Raw genomic sequence first — 20,763 nt, 5'->3', positions numbered from 1 at the left:
AACGCGTTTTCCTTCACAACGCGTGAGGAGGAACTAACAGATGTGTCTAATGTGTTCAGGTTGGGGCGGAAGAACTTTTGTAAAGGATAGAAACGCGTTTTGCTTCAGAACGCGTGAGGAGGAACCAAGAGATGTGCTACCTCGTGCTTAAGCTTCTGGGGCCGTTCGTAGGGTTTTTTGGGCCGCCTTCCTTTCTTTGTCAAAAAAGATTGAAGCGATTTTTTCGTACAGCGTCAATAACTCTCTTTTCGCTGACAAGGTACTGCAGACGTTGCCCGCCTGCAGCCGGCGTCGCGACAAGCCATGCAGCAATGCTAGAGGTTGTCCCAGAGCTCGTAACAACGAAGATGGTTGGCTCCGCCCTCAAGAGACTTTGTACTTGCGGAAGGGCGTGACAAGCAGGAAGCTTCACCCTGTAGGGTTCTGTTGACAGGGCCATCGTCGCTTAGCCCTTCGGGAACTGTTCTGCTGTCCACGCTGGAGACTGCTTCGAAGATCAGTTCTATAGGGCTACGTTAGCACGACATCCTCAGGATTGTCTGGACAACCCCCAAAAGGGTAAAAGTGGTCGCTTCGTGCTGAGAAAAAAAGGAAGAGGGACACACACAGCCTACCGGCTGGGCTTCTTCAGCTTGCGTTGAAAAAGATCAAACAATCCCGACAAAGGTCCCGCATCTGTTCTCTTCTGTTAAGATGACAGGTTTGCGTCACTGACAAGCTGCAATATGTAAGAACTGTATGGCGTCACCGCAGAACCTCCTGACAGGCATCGTCGGTGTCCGTCGTCCTCATGGCTTACTTCCGTTAAGAAACCCCCGCACACGTCACTCAGGAGAAATATCGTCTGTACACAGAAGAAACAGTAGCACACGATGCTCAAAACTATCAGAATCAAAAGAACACGCAGAAGTGTTCTTTTGAAGAAAATGCCACGGGGTTGCTCGCTTCCTCTGTGTGCACTGGCGCAAAGAGAGGAGAAGCTCTAGATCTAGCCTTTGGTCAGGGGATTAGCCGATCACGCTGTCTGTACAGACGAGTCCGACGTCAATGAGAAAAAAAAACGCTCGGCCCAAGCGTGCCACGACGTCCCGTTCGTCAAAGTACGCTTCACTTTGTGCAGGACGCGTGAGCGCCGTAGTATAGAAGGTCGCGACTGTACAAGGGCGTTCAACGTTTCCTTCCAAACCGAAGTTTGCGTTACTCTCTCCGAACCGGCGGCCAGACTCCCTCTTCTTCTCATACTCCTGTAGAGGCGCTCTTAGTCTGTTGCAGCACGAATAGAAGACCTGCGTCGTGGCGTCATTCACCATGACAAAAACAGGCGGAGGCCCGAGCAGCTTCTTCGCAAAATCCACGCGCAGGTCCTGCTCTCCTTCCCCACCTCTCCGGGCCGAAGGCGCAATGTCCGTCACTAGATCATGTTTGTACCAGAGCGATTTGAACACGCAGTAGGCGAGGAGGAAAAGGGAACACCCGCATAATATAATGAAGACCTAACATCCACATCCCCATAATTCCCTACTGTAGCCTCACTTATATACGGTCAGACACTTTGTACGCATAAAGAGGCGTCCGCCTGTATCTAGGACTGCTTACAAACAACTGATGCCAACCCCTCAATCAGAGACTGAGACAATCGGAGGGAAACTACGACAATCGTTCGGCTCCTTCGGAGAGAATGAGGAGTCACGCCGAGGCAGCAGAAAGAAGGAAATAATGCATATCCAGTACGTACCTTCATCCGATGTATCTTCGATAACAATGATATCAAGCGGCTGGGATGGAAGGGTCGACGAGGCGGAGGGCACGGCGGAAGACATGCCTGGAGACCGTTCACTAGGATGTAATGACGGGAGCTGTTGACCCAGCTGCGGTGGTGCAGGTGGTGAAAACGTTAAGGTACCACCTGGCGTCCTCGTGGGGACCGGAGACCCTGAGGAGAATTCGAAAGAAAAGTGACGGATGAGAGGTATGCCCTTGTGGCGTCGAAATGGAGAAGAATCCTAGATGGACTTCTGCTTTGGAGGCGTGCAGAAAGACTAACGGCAAAAGGGGACGCCATGTGTGTCTACAGATGTTGACGGATCGGTCGCCTTAATCCACTTTAGTTCACGGTAGCGGAAGCGAGGAGAAGGTTTCTGTGAAATGAGTTGTATTGAAGTATTCTTTTTTCTATACGATATCACCGACGCGATGAACGGAAAGGAAAGCTATCACGGGACAAGCGAAGACGGGAAGCAGTCCCTTTGAAAAGAACTCCAACTAGGGACACTGCTTAGCTCCTTGTCTTGTTTCTACCTCTGCCCGCTGTGTGCCTAGGGATGGGCGGGCACGGCGGTGTCCACGTATTGCAGTTCTTAGCTTATAAATCTGATATCTTCGAGGCAAAACATCAGAGCTCAATATCTGCACACATTTGAAGATAGGGATGAAAGTAGGAAAGACGAGCTGAAGGACACGATGTAGGTTACTGTTGCTTCTCCAACAAATACATATCCAGTCCCGAGGACAGAGGTAGACCCAGGTGGATAAATACGAGGGGAGCACCTTCAAACACGATTGCTATCTCACTTGAATACATTGGGGACGCATTAGATAGATAGATAGATAGAGATAGATAGATAGATAACGTATCCGGCAGATCAAGTCGCAACTGCCATGTCCACCCAGCCGAGCCTTGGTTATCTTCTTTCTATTACGACTTCGATAGACACGAGGGAAGAAGGGAATCCCTGGTGACGGCTGGCGTATGGACACCGCGAGGCCAAATAAACAGAAAGACTCTCGATAAGGACGCCAGGAGAGATGTTTCATTTGTTAAAGGAAGATCGGGCTTTGACTTACACATCAACCCTTGTCGAGAGAAATGACGGAAAAGTTGAGCATGCGGAACAATGTCGATGGCTGTAGCTCGTTGAAGAACGGGAAGGAAAAGACAAAAGACAGAAGCAAACGACAACAGCAAGTAAAATGAGCTCCTCGAGTGCCTTTGTATTCGTCATTCTGATACGTCCTTTTCCCGGTAGGACAGGGGATCTTATTACTGGCCGCCTCTTTCTCTTATCCACAGAATGCTCTTGGGCGGCCACGCATCAAAACGAGACGGAGACACCGGCTAACCTTGAAGATCTTCATCTGAACTTTTGTCGTACCAATTGTAATATGACTCCATCGCGTTTAGCGTAGTTCCCTTCATACATACACCATGTTCAGAAAAGAAAAATGAATGATCTTCTATCAGAAGTTTCTCTCTGATGGCATCGTCCATCCGGCTGGAAGAATACGAGAACGGAACCTATTCTCTTTTTGATGTGAATGAGACATTTCTAATGAAAACAGCGACTAGTACTACTACTACTACAACCATCACCCGGGTTCTTCGGCAGCTACTGAGGTCGTATCCTTTTTTCGTCTTTTTCTTGTCTTCGTCCTTTCTGAAATTTCAATTGGTACCTCTCTGTCTTTCCACTTCTCCGAAGGCAAACATCTCACACCCTTCACATATGGTGGAAACATAGAGGGAATGAAGTGAATTACGAAAAGAAGTAATGATAACTAGAACAGCTAAGCTTTCAACTCGGTTACACGTTAGAGGCTATCATATCATGAGCAATTCCATGTATGAAGTGCATCGGGACCTGTCTTCGCCTTCTTCTCATCTCTCTGCTTTTTTGATTTTTCATCGAAAGGAACGTGCTATTGATTCACTCGCAGTCATGTCGACATTTCAGCAACAAGCTACTGTTATTATCACTGCACCTGAAAGAAGATTCACCTGATGAGAAACAATGAGTAGAGATCGGCGTATGGTGATCTTCTTCTGATCTAAAGACGAAGAGAGAGACGGTTGCATCAGAGAAAACGGTTCTTCCCCTTTAAACAGAAACGCGGCCAAACATTGTGAGGATAATGATAAACGCGACAAGTAGACAGTGAAGGCAGATCACCTACCGCCCTATCTACCTTTTCAAAGAGAGCGAGACGTAAGAAGAAACGAATACAACACGGAGACTGGAGATACAGATTGCTGGAAGTCTGACCAACAACCATCTCTACTGGGGTTTCTTCTGACATCCTCAACAAGATTACCTGGCTTCAAGAGGACAAAAAAATTGAGCGACACAGAAGGAAGGAAAGAAGCAGAGCGACACAGAAAGATAGAGAGAACAAAGAGAGAGGGAGAGAAAGGGTCAGTCTGGTTGTTTTTCGTAACACACCCGCTGATGGATCAGGATTCTGGAACATCCATTCCGCCAGCTGGCGGCTAAGGCCATCTTGTCTCAATCGAACCTTCAATTCTACGAAGAACAACAGAAGTCAATGATGAGAAAGAGACCGGCTGCCATTCTGAAAGCTGGGCTTGTGGATTGCTCGAGCCTGACTCAGGCGGTACTCACACAAACCTTGTCTACAGATGGTAGACAGATAGATAGATCGATAGACCCAAGACAGATAGATGGATAGACAGGGAGACAGAGAGGTCAATACATAGACAGATAGGCAAATAGATAGACAGGTAGATAGATAGCTCCAATCATTCAACTATGGTCAGCACCATCCGATAACCTTGTTGCCCGGTCATTCCCTCCTCCTATCTCTATCTCGCTGTCTCTGTCGTACCATCTCTTCATTGATCACGAGCGAAGCACGAGCACAAGAGGCCTGCATCGAAAAGAAGAAGCTGAAGCGTAGTAGTAGCACATCTGGAGTCAACGTCTCGAAATAGAGAAATGTCTTCACGTGGAGCGGATGGAATCATAACGGGTCGGCATGTATTTCTAAGGTATTGTTTATGTTTCATTCGAGTTAGAGTCTGAAAAGGTACCATGCGAACAAGCACCGCTCCACTAGAAATCGATACATCGGATATCATCCAATATCGGAGGGGAGTGGTAGACAAGGGGCTCCTAAACATGGAGCTCATATCCACAAGCTATGTAGATAGAGAGAGCTATATCGATACAAAAACACAAGCAGTACTTCCATTGTACAAGATGTGTAGATGGAGGGAGCTATATAGATACAAAGATAGAGACAACACTTCTATGGTACGTGATATGTCTATGAAGAGAGCTCCACGGATACAGGGATACCGAGAGTACTCATACAGATTACCCCGTGACCCATGAGCGGAATAAGGCAACGCTGGTTCCGCGAGACTTGCGGGAACACCTTGAAAACGCAACTCGATCTCTCTCTCTACCTACCTACAAAAACTATAATACAGAGTGCATCAAAACCCATGTGTACATATCTATAGCTTCTTCAGCCTACCAGAGCAGCATAGAATATATACAGACACAACAACTTATATATACATATATATATAGCTTACCAGCAGTGTAGTTATCAGTAACTTCAGGACGACCGACGTGCCCCTGCGGTTGAAAATTGCCATCTGACAGCGTCCTGGCAACTATGGTCGCTAATCCTCTCCTAGCCCAAGCTGTCGCTTTTGCATAGAGACCAAGTCTTGACCAAACATAGAAAGCACCTCTCTCTGTTGAGATGCACAGCTGTCGGAAATCGGTATCTGACTGAAGTTCGGGAAGCATATCCATAGCATACCGAGCTCTACATAATGCAAGATCCGTGACTGCGAGATGTGCCAGCAAAGTCTTTAATCCATCGACTTTATTGCAGTTCGAATCGCGGAGAACCTTTAAGCGCCACCATAAGAGTCCTCGAAGACTGAGAAGAAGTTTTTTCATTTCTTCACGCCACTGATCTCCATCTCCAAGGCTGCGTTGACCTGGGGCGGGACGGGTGGAAAGATGACGGAGGAGAACCAAAACAAGCGTCGGCTTTGCCTGCTTTCCAAGGTTTCTCAGCATCTCACGCCACACCTATATAGCTCTATGTACCTATCTATTTAGGCATAGCTGTCGTAATACGATGAGGCAAGGGAACACCACCGACAGCCGAAACTTCATGTTTCTAAGCCGCCAGTGTCCCGTTTTTTCGTAAAATGTATTCACCTATTCCAAACGTACCACGGTGGACTTTGAGGCGGTTGTGAGAGAGACGAGAGAAAGGAGAAGAAGGAAACCAGAAAGAAGGACACCGGGAACCAGAGTGGGGAAAGAAGGAAGAGAATTGAAGCCCTGCCCGTCATCGTCTTAGTTCTCAACATTCTGATGTGAAGAACAGCAAAGATGAAAAGGAAAGTGGAGCATGAAAAAAGGAATGCCGGAGCGGACTGGCTGATTGACAGCAGACTCGAAGTGTTCCCACTGTCTGTATATCATGAGGCGCAAATGAGAAAACCACTACTAGCCATAACTATTAGTTTTTTCCTCTCCTCTCTCTTTTTTTATAGACATGGATCTGCGTCTTACAGCTGACCCTGCCCCACGCCACCTGCCTGTTTCCCTCTCTTCGCTCTTTCTGGGAGAAGTCAAAAAAGAGACCGGTCATGCCCTCTCTCTCCCTCTCACAATCGAGGAGCTTTTCTCTTTTATACCCTCAATACTAGGAGAACAAAGAACTTCCGTAGGTACGGCTCCTGGGGGAGTATCCTCTTCTGACGAGGAGAGGCACGTTGACACACAAGTGTTTTCTAGGTATATATCTGCATATTCTCAGATGCATATAAAGATGTAGAGAGAGATACTTACTTCTCCGTCCTGCCTACTAGACTGGTTTACGGTAGGATGTGATGTCTTCTCCAGGTGGCGTCAAAGATGAACTCCGAACAAACACTACACTAGGTTCTTTACAATAATGCACGTTAGGGATTCGAGAAAGCGCACTTGGAGCATGTATATCTTTCTCTCTCTCTTAAGATAAGAGGAGGTTATTGAAGTGTTCTAGAGCAGCATGACGGGGATGTTTGAGAGCGAGAGAGAAGAAAAATAGTACGTACTCAACGGCTCGATGAAACAAAGCACGGGGAGAGGGGAGCGACGCGAGCGAGACTATTTAGCCTGACACAGCTACGCTTTTTGGGCGAAGGATTTTGAGGGGAGATATGAACAATACCCCTGTATAGTGTACAGAAAGCGGCTTTGGCGTCCTTAGAACAATGAATGAGAGCACTCACTGCTTGAGAAGGATGACGCCTCGCACGTCTATGGTATGCGCAAGGAAGGAAAGAGAGCTTTCGCGGACAACGGGATATACATTGAGGTACACGGGGGCAACGAGAAAACGCAAAGAGACAGACAGCATTTTTCTCCAACACGGGAGGAGTCTCCCATGTACGGGGGAGGTGCGCGTGTCTGTTCACTGTTTGTGTTGGTCTCACCTTTATGAAGCTCTTGATTGATAACCAACCCACACCATTTATGGGTGTTTCATGTTTGACTGAAAAAGAAAGAAGAGCTCCCTTAGCCTTAGGACAGAAAATGATTCTCACTCCTGGGTGAGGTGCAAATACAAAGTAGAGAGGTACAAGTTCTGTGTAGAAGGATGGATGTAGGAAGTTCCCTTCACTCTCCTCCTCGACGACTCACCTAGCGGAATCATCCGTGTGGAGAATGCCGGTTTGAAGATCGGCAAGAGGTCGGTATCAGACGCTAGAGGTCTATAGCCTCGTCCTGCGTAAGCGAAAATGAGCTCGTTGCTTACGGCGTGAGAAACGTCAGGGTCGGGTGCACCCTCGGCCATCTCCTCGGGCAGCGCATTTGGTGATGTCTCTTCTGCACCTGCATACATACACATTCATACACAGGTACATCACTACTCCCTACATACACACATACATACACATTCATGCATAGGTACATGACTAGTCTTCGTGCTTTCTTTCACTCCAGCCCAATTTCATTCGGCCTGATTAACCTTACACGACTCAACCGTTTCTTTCGTAGGTTTTCCGATCGAACGCTTGAGTGTGCCATCATCGTAGCTCTCACACCGGCTTGTTTGTTTTTTTCCTTCCCTCTCGCTGTCTTTTCTGTGCCCCCAGGCCTTTTTGGCTGTTTGTTTTTATACAGGAGAATCCTGAAGGATCACAGACTACCTGTTGTTGCAATGGCCAAGAAACGGCACGAGAAAGACGACAGGCACAACAAAAAATTCGCTCACGAGTTTCAATCGATGCTGTATACAGTTGTCATAAGAAAGTCCTACACATAGGGGTAGGCGACATTGGCAAAGGAGGAAGAGGCGCAGCGGTACGAAGACGCTGCAGATAAGCACCGGGCACGCCAGGGGGACAGATTTTTTTTTCTATCCATTGTGATGCTTAGAAGTCTTAGTACACATATGAATATAGCTAGATACAAATGAGCGTAGAACTGCGTACATCCACTATCGAAATGAGTCACCAAGGAAAGGAAGCAACACATTATAGCGAACTACAAAACCTAAATACTTTTGGTGTGCCGCCTGTCTGTCTTCTGTTCTTTTCCTCAGCTTCGATCCCATGTACTTCCAAACTTCGGTGCCGGCGGAATGGCCCGTCAAGGACAGAAGGTACTAGGCAACCAGCTGTAGATACACACCGTCCTGTGCATGGGTACTGCCTTCTCCTGGGAAAGCTGCCATGCATGATTTCTCTTTTCAGCGAACCTGAACGATATCGGTACGATGCACGCACACGCTTCCGTTGTTTGCCTGCGTACTAGCCAACAAACAAAACCGTCGAACTGATTTTACGCTACATATAGGACATCCGTCGACATAGACAGATAGGGAGATAGATAGACAAATAGACATGTGGGTGAACGGGGTGATGTCTTTGCAAATGCAGATGACTGGAGAGAAAAGAGAGAAAGAAACTAGGCATACATCTAAGAGAAGAGGTGTATCTCTACCTCCACGCAGAGAAGCAGGAAAAATGGAGAAGCTTGGCTTGGCGGTTTGTCAGAAAGCTTTCCCAATTGATACGCGTATCTACATATAATCACCAATACAACCCTTCCACCCCGCCACAGGACAGAAGGGAAAACAAAGCAGGCAAAGAAGACTAGAGTCAGAGTCGTTGTTCGTCGGCCTTTCTGAGTGCTGTTATTATTACCTGCACCGGAAGATACCTCCTTGTCAGGAAGAAGAGACCGGCTCATCATCAGTATCCCCAAGATACTGTCACGTGGGACAGCTGCATGTACACACGTACACAGAGCAATCCCAATAAAAGATCGCACTTCATCACGACACGCAAACACTGTAATGGAAGTTCAAACAGGACCGGTAACAACAGATGAGCAAACAGTCAACGAAAGAAAAAAGAGATATAAACGCGCACGTGTGGGAAAACAACCGCTACACCTTCTGTTCCTGTACATGGGGACGAGGCAGACAGACGCTTGGTGTAGAGTCGCTCCGGGAGTCTTCACATCCTCTTGAGAAATCTATCCTAGAAGACCATGTAAGGCGAGAAATTCTTTTCCGCCGTCTGAGACGGCCACACACATACGCCGAAACCTTGTATAAACGACGTCTGGGACCTGAGTGTATCTCTTGCTTAAGTACTATAGATATACGTATATATAGATATCTATGTATATAGGGGAAGTAGATACTCTCAATTTCTTTGAACACACCGGGGCAACGACCGAGACAAAGAAGGAAGAGAGAAGAAGAAAGAAATGTCGGAGGCGTGCTATGTAGATGACTTTGTAAAAAATCCTTCTTTTGCCTCCTCTCTTTTCTTCGTTTACCTCTCTCTCCTGTTGTGCTTTGCTGTGTCTGCTGATCTCTTTCACTCTCTCCTAGCAAAGTGAGGCGCTCAATAGGGCAAACTCAGGGGAGGTGAAGACACCTAAGGTGTCTGTCTTTTCTCCACATAAAACTTCACTGATAACCCTTGCCCCGTTGTGACAGAATGCACACAATGGACCCCAGATGGTCAAGGCAGTTGAGGAGGACCGAGAGACAGCACTCAGGAAATGCAGACAGAAAACTATATGGAAGGAAAAGAACTGAGCACCGTAGTCACCAACATCATCGACCACCACCATCAAAATGCGGAGAACTTTGCGTCCTCTGTGTACCTGCCTTTCATTGTGATTGAGGAAAAAGCAGTTACACGACTGTACTTACACGGGTGGAGATTCCCGTTCAAGGAACAGGCTTGAGTACGTGGTAAAGGCTCACGATCTGCAAGACTTGGCATCTGACTTCACTTTCCATGCAGCAGAAACCGTGTATCGCGACGGAACGAGTATGATGTAGATGAACAACTGGATGTATTCCACATATACTTCAGATTGTAAATGTTGCACAAGGTCGAAGACGGAGACAAAGAAAGCGAAGCCGCTAGAACAAAAACAGGAAAACATCCCCCCCATTTTCGGTAAGCATGCGATGCGTGTAACTTGCACTCTTTCTAGGCATGCCTGCTGGAAAGCCGATAAAGATACTGTATGTTTTCGTATGCACGCGTCTATACAGCAGAAAGAAAGAGAGTGATATGCATCTATCAACCTCCAGTCCCACACCCCCTTCTGCAACCCTTGTTCTTCTTCTATTATCTTGTTCTTCTATCTGATTCCTTTCCACTGTGTTCAAAACGTCCACGAAGATATACTATCCACATCGGAAGAACTACGGTTGCTATGAAACGTCCTCACGGAGAAGCGTTCACCTCTTGTTCTTCATTTCCAACAGGAAATAGCCGAGAAGACGAAGAAAGACAGAAGGAGACACCCACCTCTGAAGTGACACAGAAAACGACTATTCGGTGTCGCTACACTTCTCGCCGCGGTCACAGGTTTCAAAGGAGGGCACGACAGAAACATAGACGATGACGTATCCGGAGAAACTAGTCTGCCGAAGAGCACTACCTGTTTTCATGTCGAAGATTGCAAAACAAAAAAGAAGTCACGCATTTCAGTTCTCTTTTCTCTTCTTAAACATACCTTCGGTAAAACTAGCAGGCTGGCTAGATAGCCAGTTAGCAAACGCAGGCACCCACGAGTTCGAGTTAAGCTCCTTGAGAAGAATTGAAAACAATAACATGAAAAAGGAGGAATCAACATCAAAACAGACATCCCCTTCGTGCTCCCCAGGGTCTGTAAGTCGTTAGAACGCCATGGGCAAAAAGGCATGACCGTTAACATCGATAAGAGAAATAGGATTGTATTAGATGGCACCGGCTCTTCCTCCCGCTGTATGACCACGAGAAAGAAGACAAGCGAAAACACGACTCACGCATTCCACCCATCGGCCCGACTCGATCACAGCATGTGGCAGTCTATACCCCCTCGTCCTCTCCTCCTAGTTTGAATCACTCCTCTCTTTGCTGTTGTGCCCGGTATCGTGACTCCACAGGACTGGAAGTGTAGTTAGACTCAGTCATCTTGTCCATGTAGACAGCTAGCATGCTATACATCTCTTTTGATAGAAATACCTACTTATTTGGATGTATCTGTGTACGCAAACACCACGCCGATCTCGCTCATTTCCATATTTTCTTCCCGCCCCAAATGTATGTGCACGTGGACTCTTCCCTACACAGTCGCATGCGCACTCTTCGTGTAAGGTGATGATGAAAAATAGGTGTGTCGTAGTCGAAGACGTCGAAACGCAGCTGTAAGTCTTCCATGACATCATACAGACGACGTTCTCTACTCGAGGGACGGAAAACAGAGGGAGGTAAAAAAACGGAGAACGGCAGTGCCGGAAAAAGAAAACAGGGGGGCAAGAGGTTACCAGCTTTATCCTCTTGAAGCTGGTTTGCAAGAATAGCGTCCCCACTCTGTCCTTCTTTTCCTTGCGCTGGTGGTGTATCATGAGATCCTTGTTTATGCCCCTCGCGGAGGTTCCTCCGCAGAACTAGGTCATTCAACGGTTCAGACGCCTCTGTGACTAACTGTGTGAACAACGTTTGAGCTGAGGAAACGAAGGCCGGCGGCATTCCCGTCCGAATTCATGATGTCTCAATGGACGTCTGAGCTGCACGGAGACGCCGCACGAGTTCCGGATCCATAGAGCGAGAAGTGGCTTTGCTAACGACGACTCCCCGAACAAGATAGAACTGGAACAAAATGAGGATTTTGTAGACACAGAGAGATGCAGTCGCGTTCCCCTTCCACCTCGCTCGGCCAAATGCCTGGCGAAGAGTATTTTGAACCTGGCCAACAGGGATACCAGACTTAATCCACTGCTCCTGTCTCTCCGCGGTGTCTGAGCCAACGGGCACAAACAAAGGACAGAAGCACCGGGAGGGAGATTCCCCATGTCTTCCTAGGAAGCCAGTACTCGTGGGGCCTCATTCCCCTACTATATAAGCTAAGAGCGGCTGGCTGCCCTCCCGGCTGGCTCGGCTTCAACCGGACAGACACAGACATACGTTTCCATTGACAGAACGAGAGAAAAGAAACAGGTTCACATATACCCCTCTGAAGAAGGAAACGAAAGTAGCAGAAAGCTCGCTACACGTATAGCGGTGTGCAGTACGCCAACAGGACGCACTCAGTCAACTGGCCATTCAAACGATGAACGGGCGGGGGAAGAAGATCTTTTTCAAGCTACATTGGTTGTAGCTACAGCACTTGTCAAAGGGTCTCTGAGAAAACAGAGCTACGTGAAGACATTTGCGTCGCAGATTGGATATCTTATGATGAAGACACTATAGTAACCTTTTCCACATCACCACATACATATGCCCTTTCGAAAGACGCCGGGGGGGGCAAAAATGCGCACTACGTGCGAGAATAACTACAGCCGCTTGTCTGTGAAAAGGTGGAGTACATCCGAAGGAAGAAGGTTCGCTGATTGTGTGATCTAATTCATGTAGCAAGGAAGCAAGTCCTGTGGCCACATCCTGCCAAACCTGTGTGTGTGTATGGCAGAGCTACAAGACCAACAGAGAGTGAATGAGCCACCCGATGCGCTGGCGTCAGAACATGGAAGGTAGAGAAACTGCTCCTCCCTGCTTTATGGGTGTTCTTCGTTGCTTGCAGACATACACACCTATATAGTTATCAGCCCAGGTAGATGATATATACCCTGGCTCCCGGCAGACCTCTCTACTGCTTGGGTGCGTTCGAGAAGTCACGCTGAAGGAACTTGCACCGCCTCGGGAAACTTCTCTATTGAAGGTGTGTATATACATATATATATATATATATACAGCGCCACGGAGTACTTCCATCCCAGCAGAACTACAAGCCTTAGACTATGCAAGGTAAAAGAAAGCGAACGAAGAAGAGCTAGTCTCGGCGCTGCGGAATTCTCATGCCGGAAGAAAACTGCGACCGTGCTGCGTGTCTTAAGCAATGAGAAGAGAAGTAGCGAGGCAACGCAGGCTGATTGGTGCCCGTAATCCAACGTGAAGAGCCTGGAGAGCAAAGAACCTCCGAGGACATGGGAACACTGGCTGGTTCTTATAGTTTAGCTGAGGGAGCGCAGATAGTCGTAGTATTGGAAAAGATATAAGATGTGCCATCCCGCTGTCCGCCGTTCCGGCATATTCAGTCCAAGACAGAAAGACAACCGGACGCCATCCCCGAGGAAAGGCTGGCCCTATTAGTCTCTTCTCGTCTTTCCTGAATGTGGAGGGACAAACGAAAGGAAGCTCACCTAGAATCAGTGAGTCGATGTAACGCCTAGCACGAACTCGGAAGAGCTGCACTGACGCGGGGTCTGACCACATCTCTGCTTCACTCTGGTAGTCATCATCTACCAAAGAAGAAATAGAAAAGGAACAACTCCAAACAGAAGCAACGACGATGTGAATGGCGAAGGGTATGTGGAGAAAGGGCGTAGAGCGACCCTGGTGCGCATTTCACGACACCGGAAACTTTCATCACGGTATAAGAAATCTCCATGAACTGTCAACACGCAGCAACAGCCATTCCTCGGCGTCTTGTCCACGTCTGCTCTATACGCCTACGCGAAGACCGGAAATGCTGTTCTTGGACCCCCAGAAAGACCCGCGTCTGTAAGACGGGGGCAAGTAGGGACAAACATAAAGGGCGTAGGTACAGTGGTGGCTACCCGGCTATCTCCAGCAGTCGTCGCAGCGTACTGCAACAACAGGTAGGGACGGAAAGACCGAGAGAAAGACTACGGTACAGAGCGTGGAGAGAGTCTGTCTTTCTGATGAATGCACGCAGCGTACGTACATTCCCATGGTACTCTAGGTGTCCAAGCGAACACATACCTGCTCTGCACTTGAAAATTAAACACAGGGATTCCAATGTATCTCTCCCTCAGCAGACGGGAGAACAGTCAATTAGCACGGAGCCCGTGTGGCTGCATGCTGCTGTCTATACTCCGAGCAGCGTGATTCGATGGTTCATGGGAAATGATAATCCGTGTCCGATATGGTCGAGTAAAGAACCGCATCACCGCCATCCTCTCTTGCTAGCATACTCTGACTCCCACGCTTGTTCCCTCTTCGGGTTCTGTCAAACAGAGTTAACACTTGCTTTCCAATCCCATACATCGTCTTGAGGTAAGAGGTCGTGTACATACTTTACGTCCACAGTCGGCCTACCATCCTCTCACAACACCCGCGTGTGTCTTACAGCTTATCCTTTCTTCTCCGTATACGAAACAAAGAACAGGAAACCTAGTCGGTCTCCCTTTCCCTCTCGCTCGTGTTACCGTCACTCGATCTGAAGTCGAGTTGGCTTGCGTGAAGGTCATAGAGTCATTTCTCCTGGTCATGTTTGTTTCTTCTTCCCGCAGACCACTCCTTCGACACTAGTTTGGTTGAAAGGCTAGAAGAGTCGATGAACATCTCATCAGGCACTTCATATACTTGGTGTGTACATGCCCTGTTTACGCACACGCCATACTATTCCACAACCTGATCGTCACGCCCGGGATCGAAGACAACGTCAGCTACACCATACGTACGTACAACGCTGCGCAAACGAAACCGAAAGCTCACCCGAGGAAAGGAGAACATATCTTAGCAACACGACTACTTCCTTATACCCTCACGAAGAGAGAAAAGAGTAGGAATAGTTCGACAAAGAGACGAGAGACAGACAGCAGATGAAACTGTAACGTAGCCGAAGAAGAAAAACACCGAAGTACATCAAAAGCTCTACAGAGTCCACTCCGCAAACAAGTTCAAGCCGAGAAAACTCTTTCTTGCTGGAATTGCTGCTTGCCCTGAGCAACTGAGTAGAACAGAGGGGAGTAGCAACTTGGGTCGCCACATAGCAAACGCTTACCGCCTTCGATACGGGCATGCCCATCTCTTAATGGTCCCGGAACATTGTCTGCAGAAAACTTCCTTCCCTTCGCTACGAACCAAACAGAGAGAAGAAACAGCTGCGCTTCATCGTTATAGTGAAAGAACGTCTCCGAGGGACTCATACAATAGAGGAGGATGAACACTAGGACCACTTCTCCAGTCCCCCCTCACTTCCTCTTTAGCTCCTCCGTCTTCCTTCTTACCCCCTGTCCCTTCACGTTCATGAGCAAAATAAGACGAGACCACGCGTAACAAGCTAGAGTAACGTCCCACTCCTTCATCAGAGGCAATCGATGGCTCCTGGGCCTCCCCGCCCTCTGATTCTGCGGGCATCGCCAGAACGCACTATCGGAAGAACTGTCGTTCTTGAACTCTGATACATCTTGCCCCCAACTGTTCTTTCAAGGCTGCCTGGAAGACCTAGCTATCCATCCTGACTCAAGCACCTTCGAAGCACGAATCCAACGAACACAGCTGTGATCTTTGGGTGTGTCTGGAGGTACTTAGGCATCTTGGCTATTAACGAAGTTCAGGCCTTCAGGCGCTATTCATCGTTCGCTCCGTCCTTCTGACTTCGGTGTCCCCACACACATATATAGACAACCAATAAGTGGATGATACCCCAGTGCTTTCTTCAGTCACGGCGTTTCTTTCGAAGACGATAGCGTGCCTCACTCAGGAGTCTGACCAGCAACCCTTCAGGCTCCTGTTTGGATTCCGAGAACCCCTCGGCGACAGGAGCTTGGCTGGTCGCCCTCGGCGGGGTAGAAAATGGTCCTTCTTCCCCTGCTTCGTCTTCGCTTGTTGTGCGGGAGGAGGTGTGGGGGGGAGACGGAGAGTCCATGAGTAACGTAAGCGCTTGTGCAGCAAGCAGCTCCAGCGAGTCTCTCCTGGTTTGCTTAGCTGCTGGGGAAAAGAGAAAGAAAGAAAGGAAAGGCATAAAGATATAGAAAGAAGGAGCGGAACACCCATGGTAGGCCATAGCCGACGCTTCTTTCATTTCACACCAGAATACTAGCGGAGCGGCGCAACTGAATGAAGAACGGTAAGAAGAGGGACATTTCTACACAGAACAATGTTATGTACGGAGAGAAGACGCACGCATGTAAGAATTTGAGAAAGAGATACATCATGACCAAGGTAGTCCTACACAGATGGAGAACTCTCCCGACAGTTTTCTCTGAGAATACACGTTTCAGCCAGTATTGTTCTCTGTCGTGGTAAAGAAAAATATGCTTCGCAATAGACTGCGCCCGTTCTCCGTTCTTATTCAGCTCTAGCCACATCCTTCACTTTCGTTGTCTTCTATTCTTTCTTTGGATCGTCTTCGAAGAAGATAAAAAAAGAACGAGAGAATGGAACCCTGGCCAGAGAGAAAGCCAGAGAACGAAGAAGAGAACGAGCTCCTACGTTCGCTCGGCCCCGCTTGCTGCAAGTTGTTTTCTGCCCCGAATGACTGAGTGGAACAAGGGGGGGGAAACAGCAACAAGAATCTTTACATCGCCTTAGCAAACGCCTACCATCTTCGATACTGACATATCCATCGCTGGATAATCCCCGAATATCGTTTGCAAGAGGCTTTCTCCGCTCTACGACGAAACAGACAGAACGAAGACGCCGAACTACGTCTTCATAGTGAAAAGGTCATCTCCGAGTTATTCATATGCTAGAGGGAGACGAGCACTCGAATTCTTTCTTCAGTCTTACTCCCTTCTTCCTGACCTCTTTCTTCTTCCCTCCCTCACCTCTTACACTTTAAAGAAGCAAGGACAAAAGACGAAGAGATCGCAGGTGAGTAATAGTCATTAAAGGTGAAAGCGATCACAGGTAAGCGGCACAAGTTAAAATAGCTTTCCAGACCTTCGTCAGAGACAGTCCTTGTCTCCTGAGCTTCCTCTCCCTTGAGTTCTACGAGTGTGGCCAGAAAGGAACTATTGGAAGAACTATCTTTCTCAAAGTGTTGAACTTCTTCCCCTTCATTATTCTCTGTGGCTGTCTGGACGACAGTCAGTCTATTTACCCTGGTCCAACTCCTTTGAAGTAAAGATCCGACAGGGGCAACGATCGTCCTCCGGTGTACACGGACGCAATCGGCAATCAACAAGGTATGTGCCTTCAGGCGCTATTCATCATTCCCTCTTTCCTCGTTTCTTCGTTTACCACACACACGTATCGGCAAACAGTAGGTGCATGATAGTGCAGTACGTTCTTCAGACACAGCATTTCCGCTGGTGACGTTGGTCTGACTCACCCGGGAATCTCCTCAACGGCCCCCCAGGCTCTTCCTCTTCCCCGGAATCCGGAAACTCCTCGACGACAAGAGCTTGGCTCATCATCCTCGACGCGGTAGAAAGCTCTGCGTCTTGCCGTGCTTCTCCGTCGCTTGTCTTGCGGGAGGAGGTGTCAGGGGGAGTCAGCGGTTCCATGAGTACCGCAGCAATATGTGGGTGTGCCGCAAGCACTTCCAAAACCCGGTCTCCTCTGGTTTGCTTAGCTGCTGGGGACAAGCGAAAGAAAGAAAGGAAAGGCACCACGATAAGACAGAAGGAGCGAAGGAGACGCCTTGGTGGATCATAGCCGACACTTCTTCCATGTCGTAGCAGGAGACAAACAGAAAGGGCACAACGAAACTGAAGAACACCGAGAAGCAGAACGACATTTCTATACGGAAGAAAGAAAGGTGTGGATAAAAAACGCATGCACCAATGAACTTGGGCAAGAGACGCATCATCATCAAGGTGGTCTCTAACATTTGATAAACGCACATACATGGGTAAGTCTCCCGACAGTGGATACACGGTTGACCCACTACGGATCACTGTCGTGGCAGAGAAGATTAGTCTTCGTGATAGACTGCACCCTTTCTCCGTACTCCATTCTTATTCGGTCGTAGCCACACCCTCCCATTTCGTTGTCTTCTGAAGGCCTCCAAAGAAAGAAAAGAACAACGAGACCCTGGTAGAAGAAATCCGGAGAACGATGGAGAGAATGAACTCCTGTAGTTGGGAGTCTAATCTGTCGTGAACAAGTAAGCAACCCTTTCTTCTTACGATAGATCAAGCGTCGAGGTGCACTTATGTAACCGTCAGAAGGACAACACGAAAGCCAGAGAGAGGAGCTCTCAGGCTCTGACCCAGAAGGCTCATCGGAAGACAAACCAGAGAGGAAGAGGCAGAACAGCTCGATACTTAGTGAGCTGGGATGAGAATATACACCGACATGACTTCTTTGCTCGCGTGCAGGAGACTTTGAAGAACCGGCGCACGTCTACGGGCTTTTGGTTGAAATAGCGCGTGAAGCAGATAGGAAGTGGAAACTTTCTTGAAAAGAATCAGAAGGCATTCCAAGGGTGTGTAAACATGAGCGAGGTAGAGCAGGACGTTACGCGCTTCTTTAGCTCTTTCGGCGAGCCTTGCATACCAGGTGCACAGATAGTTAGATAGGTATGAAGGTTAATGATACACCTGGCAGGGCGGCGTTCTATCTGTGGGCAGGCACTAAGCATTTCTACAAAGACATGAAGCTGTAATAGCTGAGGACAGGTGAACGGAAAACGTGCGGGGAAGCTAGGCTCTAGGGAGTTAGGGCGCATTGCTTCTCATTGCTTTTCCCTCTTTCTTTGTTTGCATGACGCGTCTTCAGTCTTTTGCTAGACACGGCGGGACACCTGAACGCGGGACGGAGACCCCTGGACTCGCTCTCAAAAGAACGATGGCTCAGCAGCATATCCTTTGTTTCTACTCTCGGTACACCTCCCAAGGCTTTCCAACATCAGCTGTACAACCACCACTGTGCCCTTCGATTCTAGTTGAAATATAGCTGGCTTCGCCCATGCATATGGTTACGTACGTAGACAGAAAAAGCAGCGTGAACATGTTTTCCCCTGACGCAGGGCTGTACATACAGCGCTCATTCGTAGACGACACAGAGAGGGCGAGAAGAGAGAAGGAAGCGGCACTCTAGACGACAGTACTGAAACAGGCCGCGTACGTTCACTGCCAAACGATCTTCATCAGGCCCCGCAGAAAGCATCCGTAGTCATTTCCTATAGTTTGTCCCTGCGTGCTTCCGTACCTGTTTGACACCCTGTGTACATCCCTAATCCCCGAATACGAATTGTAGACATTAGCCTTCACACTGTTGGCTTCATATGAACCCATGAAATGTTTTTGCCGTCGAAATTAGCACATGTAAGAGCTCAGGCCAAAAGCAAAACACGGTGAGAGTAGCCTAAGAGAACTTCAGACCTGCTTCTAAAGAACCATACCGGTCCTCCTGAAACTGTTGTACGCGTATCACCATTTCCCCTCGATACTCACGTGGTACTCCCGTTTGGGCATTGCCGTCCGGTCCGCGTGGAGTTTTTCTCTTTCTTCCTCCTCCGGGTACTTCCACCCCCTCTGTCGTCAGAGCTTTTTGGCCTTTGGACAGCTCTTCTGCTTCAGGTGTGCCCTCCGGCCTTGCAGGCGAGATGTTGAGCAACTCTGCCTGATGTTCTTCCGTGCATGCCGCGAGGGATGCTGGTAGAGGAGAGGAGGACGGAGGGGTCACTTCATCTTCTCCTCCACCTGAAGCTAAACGCCGATGAACGTGGCCTTCAGTGAAAGTCTCGACGCTGCCAGCGTTGCGGGGCTTTGAGAACAAATACCCGCATTTCACGAGCAGTCGCCGCAAGACAAGAGAAAGAAGAGACAGAAGTAGTAAAGACAGAGTCACAGATCGCCCCCGACGTGAGCGAACCTCGGTTTTCTTTCCGTGAACCAGATGAGGAATACGGCTGCGTCTTCGACTGCTGCTCCCTTCATTCTCTTTCCTCCCAGCACCGCTTTCCCTACCCCTAACGCCAGCTCGATTTGCCTGGACAGCTTCGAAGCCTTCACGGCCTCCTACGGAAGACAAGGAGCGAGAGCGGCTCTCGCCACCAGAAAAGAGAGCAGATGCAGCAGAACTATAGGAAGAATCGAGGGGAGGAAGACCCCCCTCAGCGCTTTTGTGGTCCATCTCGACAATGGACCCCAGACAGCAATTCCTCCGCCCGCCACCAGCAAATACTTCTAGAGTATTGGGGTACGATACGCATTGCTCACGCCGCTGCGGAGGCAGCAGCCCTCGCAATCCCAGCCGCCTGAGGCGAAAGGAGACCAAGGCGACTTGACGAGTAAACAGGAGCTACTGCGTAAGGCCCGTTCCACTACCCCCGCCGTCTTTGACCTGTAAAATAAACTCGAAATCTTCAGGAAGGCAAAAATTTCCCTGCGGCCTTCTCACGTTCTCGTGTGAGAAGTAATCAAAGCGCAACCTCACTTCTAAGAGTTCTGATATGCATAAGAAAACAACGCACAGAACTCTTGGCCTGAACGCCTGGGTTGTGGACAGATGGTTTAGAAGGTTTTTCCGTGACCTCCGGACCGCAGGGAGCTTCGCAGCCGGCTTGCATCTGAGAAGGATCGGAACGGGGAAGAAACACGTGGCTGAACGATCACGTGCCCTGGCGTACCCGGAGGGCCCACGGTCGGGCTCTGGGGTTGCAGAGTGACTAGCCACCCGTGCAACCCTCATGGGGCCTACTTGAGCAAGGGAACAATCCTGTGTTGAGCTACGTGTTTCGTCACACACCGCATAAAAGGCGGCGCTATAACACCTTCACTAGAATGAGTGTCAGA

The 20,763-nt window shown here is 48.7% G+C and overlaps 1 protein-coding gene across 1 annotated transcript; it reads right to left on the bottom strand.

Moving 5' to 3' along the window:
- Nucleotides 1-317: 317 nt before the first annotated feature.
- CSUI_003610 (uncharacterized protein) lies at nt 318-20,548 on the bottom strand. The gene is made up of 18 exons (XM_068063806.1): nt 19,420-20,548; nt 17,352-17,597; nt 16,621-16,689; nt 15,776-16,006; nt 15,078-15,149; nt 14,054-14,297; nt 13,471-13,569; nt 11,599-12,072; nt 10,806-10,878; nt 8,963-9,043; nt 7,455-7,646; nt 5,994-6,134; nt 5,336-5,752; nt 4,218-4,298; nt 2,845-2,904; nt 1,736-1,933; nt 800-844; nt 318-578 (listed from the first exon to the last, which is right to left on the bottom strand). Exons 1-6 carry the CDS (start codon nt 20,099-20,101, stop codon nt 14,257-14,259), a joined length of 1,341 nt encoding a protein of 446 aa, XP_067924219.1. The 5' UTR covers nt 20,102-20,548; the 3' UTR covers nt 318-578; nt 800-844; nt 1,736-1,933; nt 2,845-2,904; nt 4,218-4,298; nt 5,336-5,752; nt 5,994-6,134; nt 7,455-7,646; nt 8,963-9,043; nt 10,806-10,878; nt 11,599-12,072; nt 13,471-13,569; nt 14,054-14,256.
- Between the last annotated feature and the right edge of the window lie 215 nt (nt 20,549-20,763).

Source organism: Cystoisospora suis (genome assembly GCF_002600585.1).
Source record: "Cystoisospora suis strain Wien I chromosome Unknown contig_1635, whole genome shotgun sequence".
NCBI lineage: Eukaryota > Apicomplexa > Conoidasida > Eucoccidiorida > Sarcocystidae > Cystoisospora > Cystoisospora suis.
This window is presented reverse-complemented; position numbering and strand designations above follow the sequence as displayed.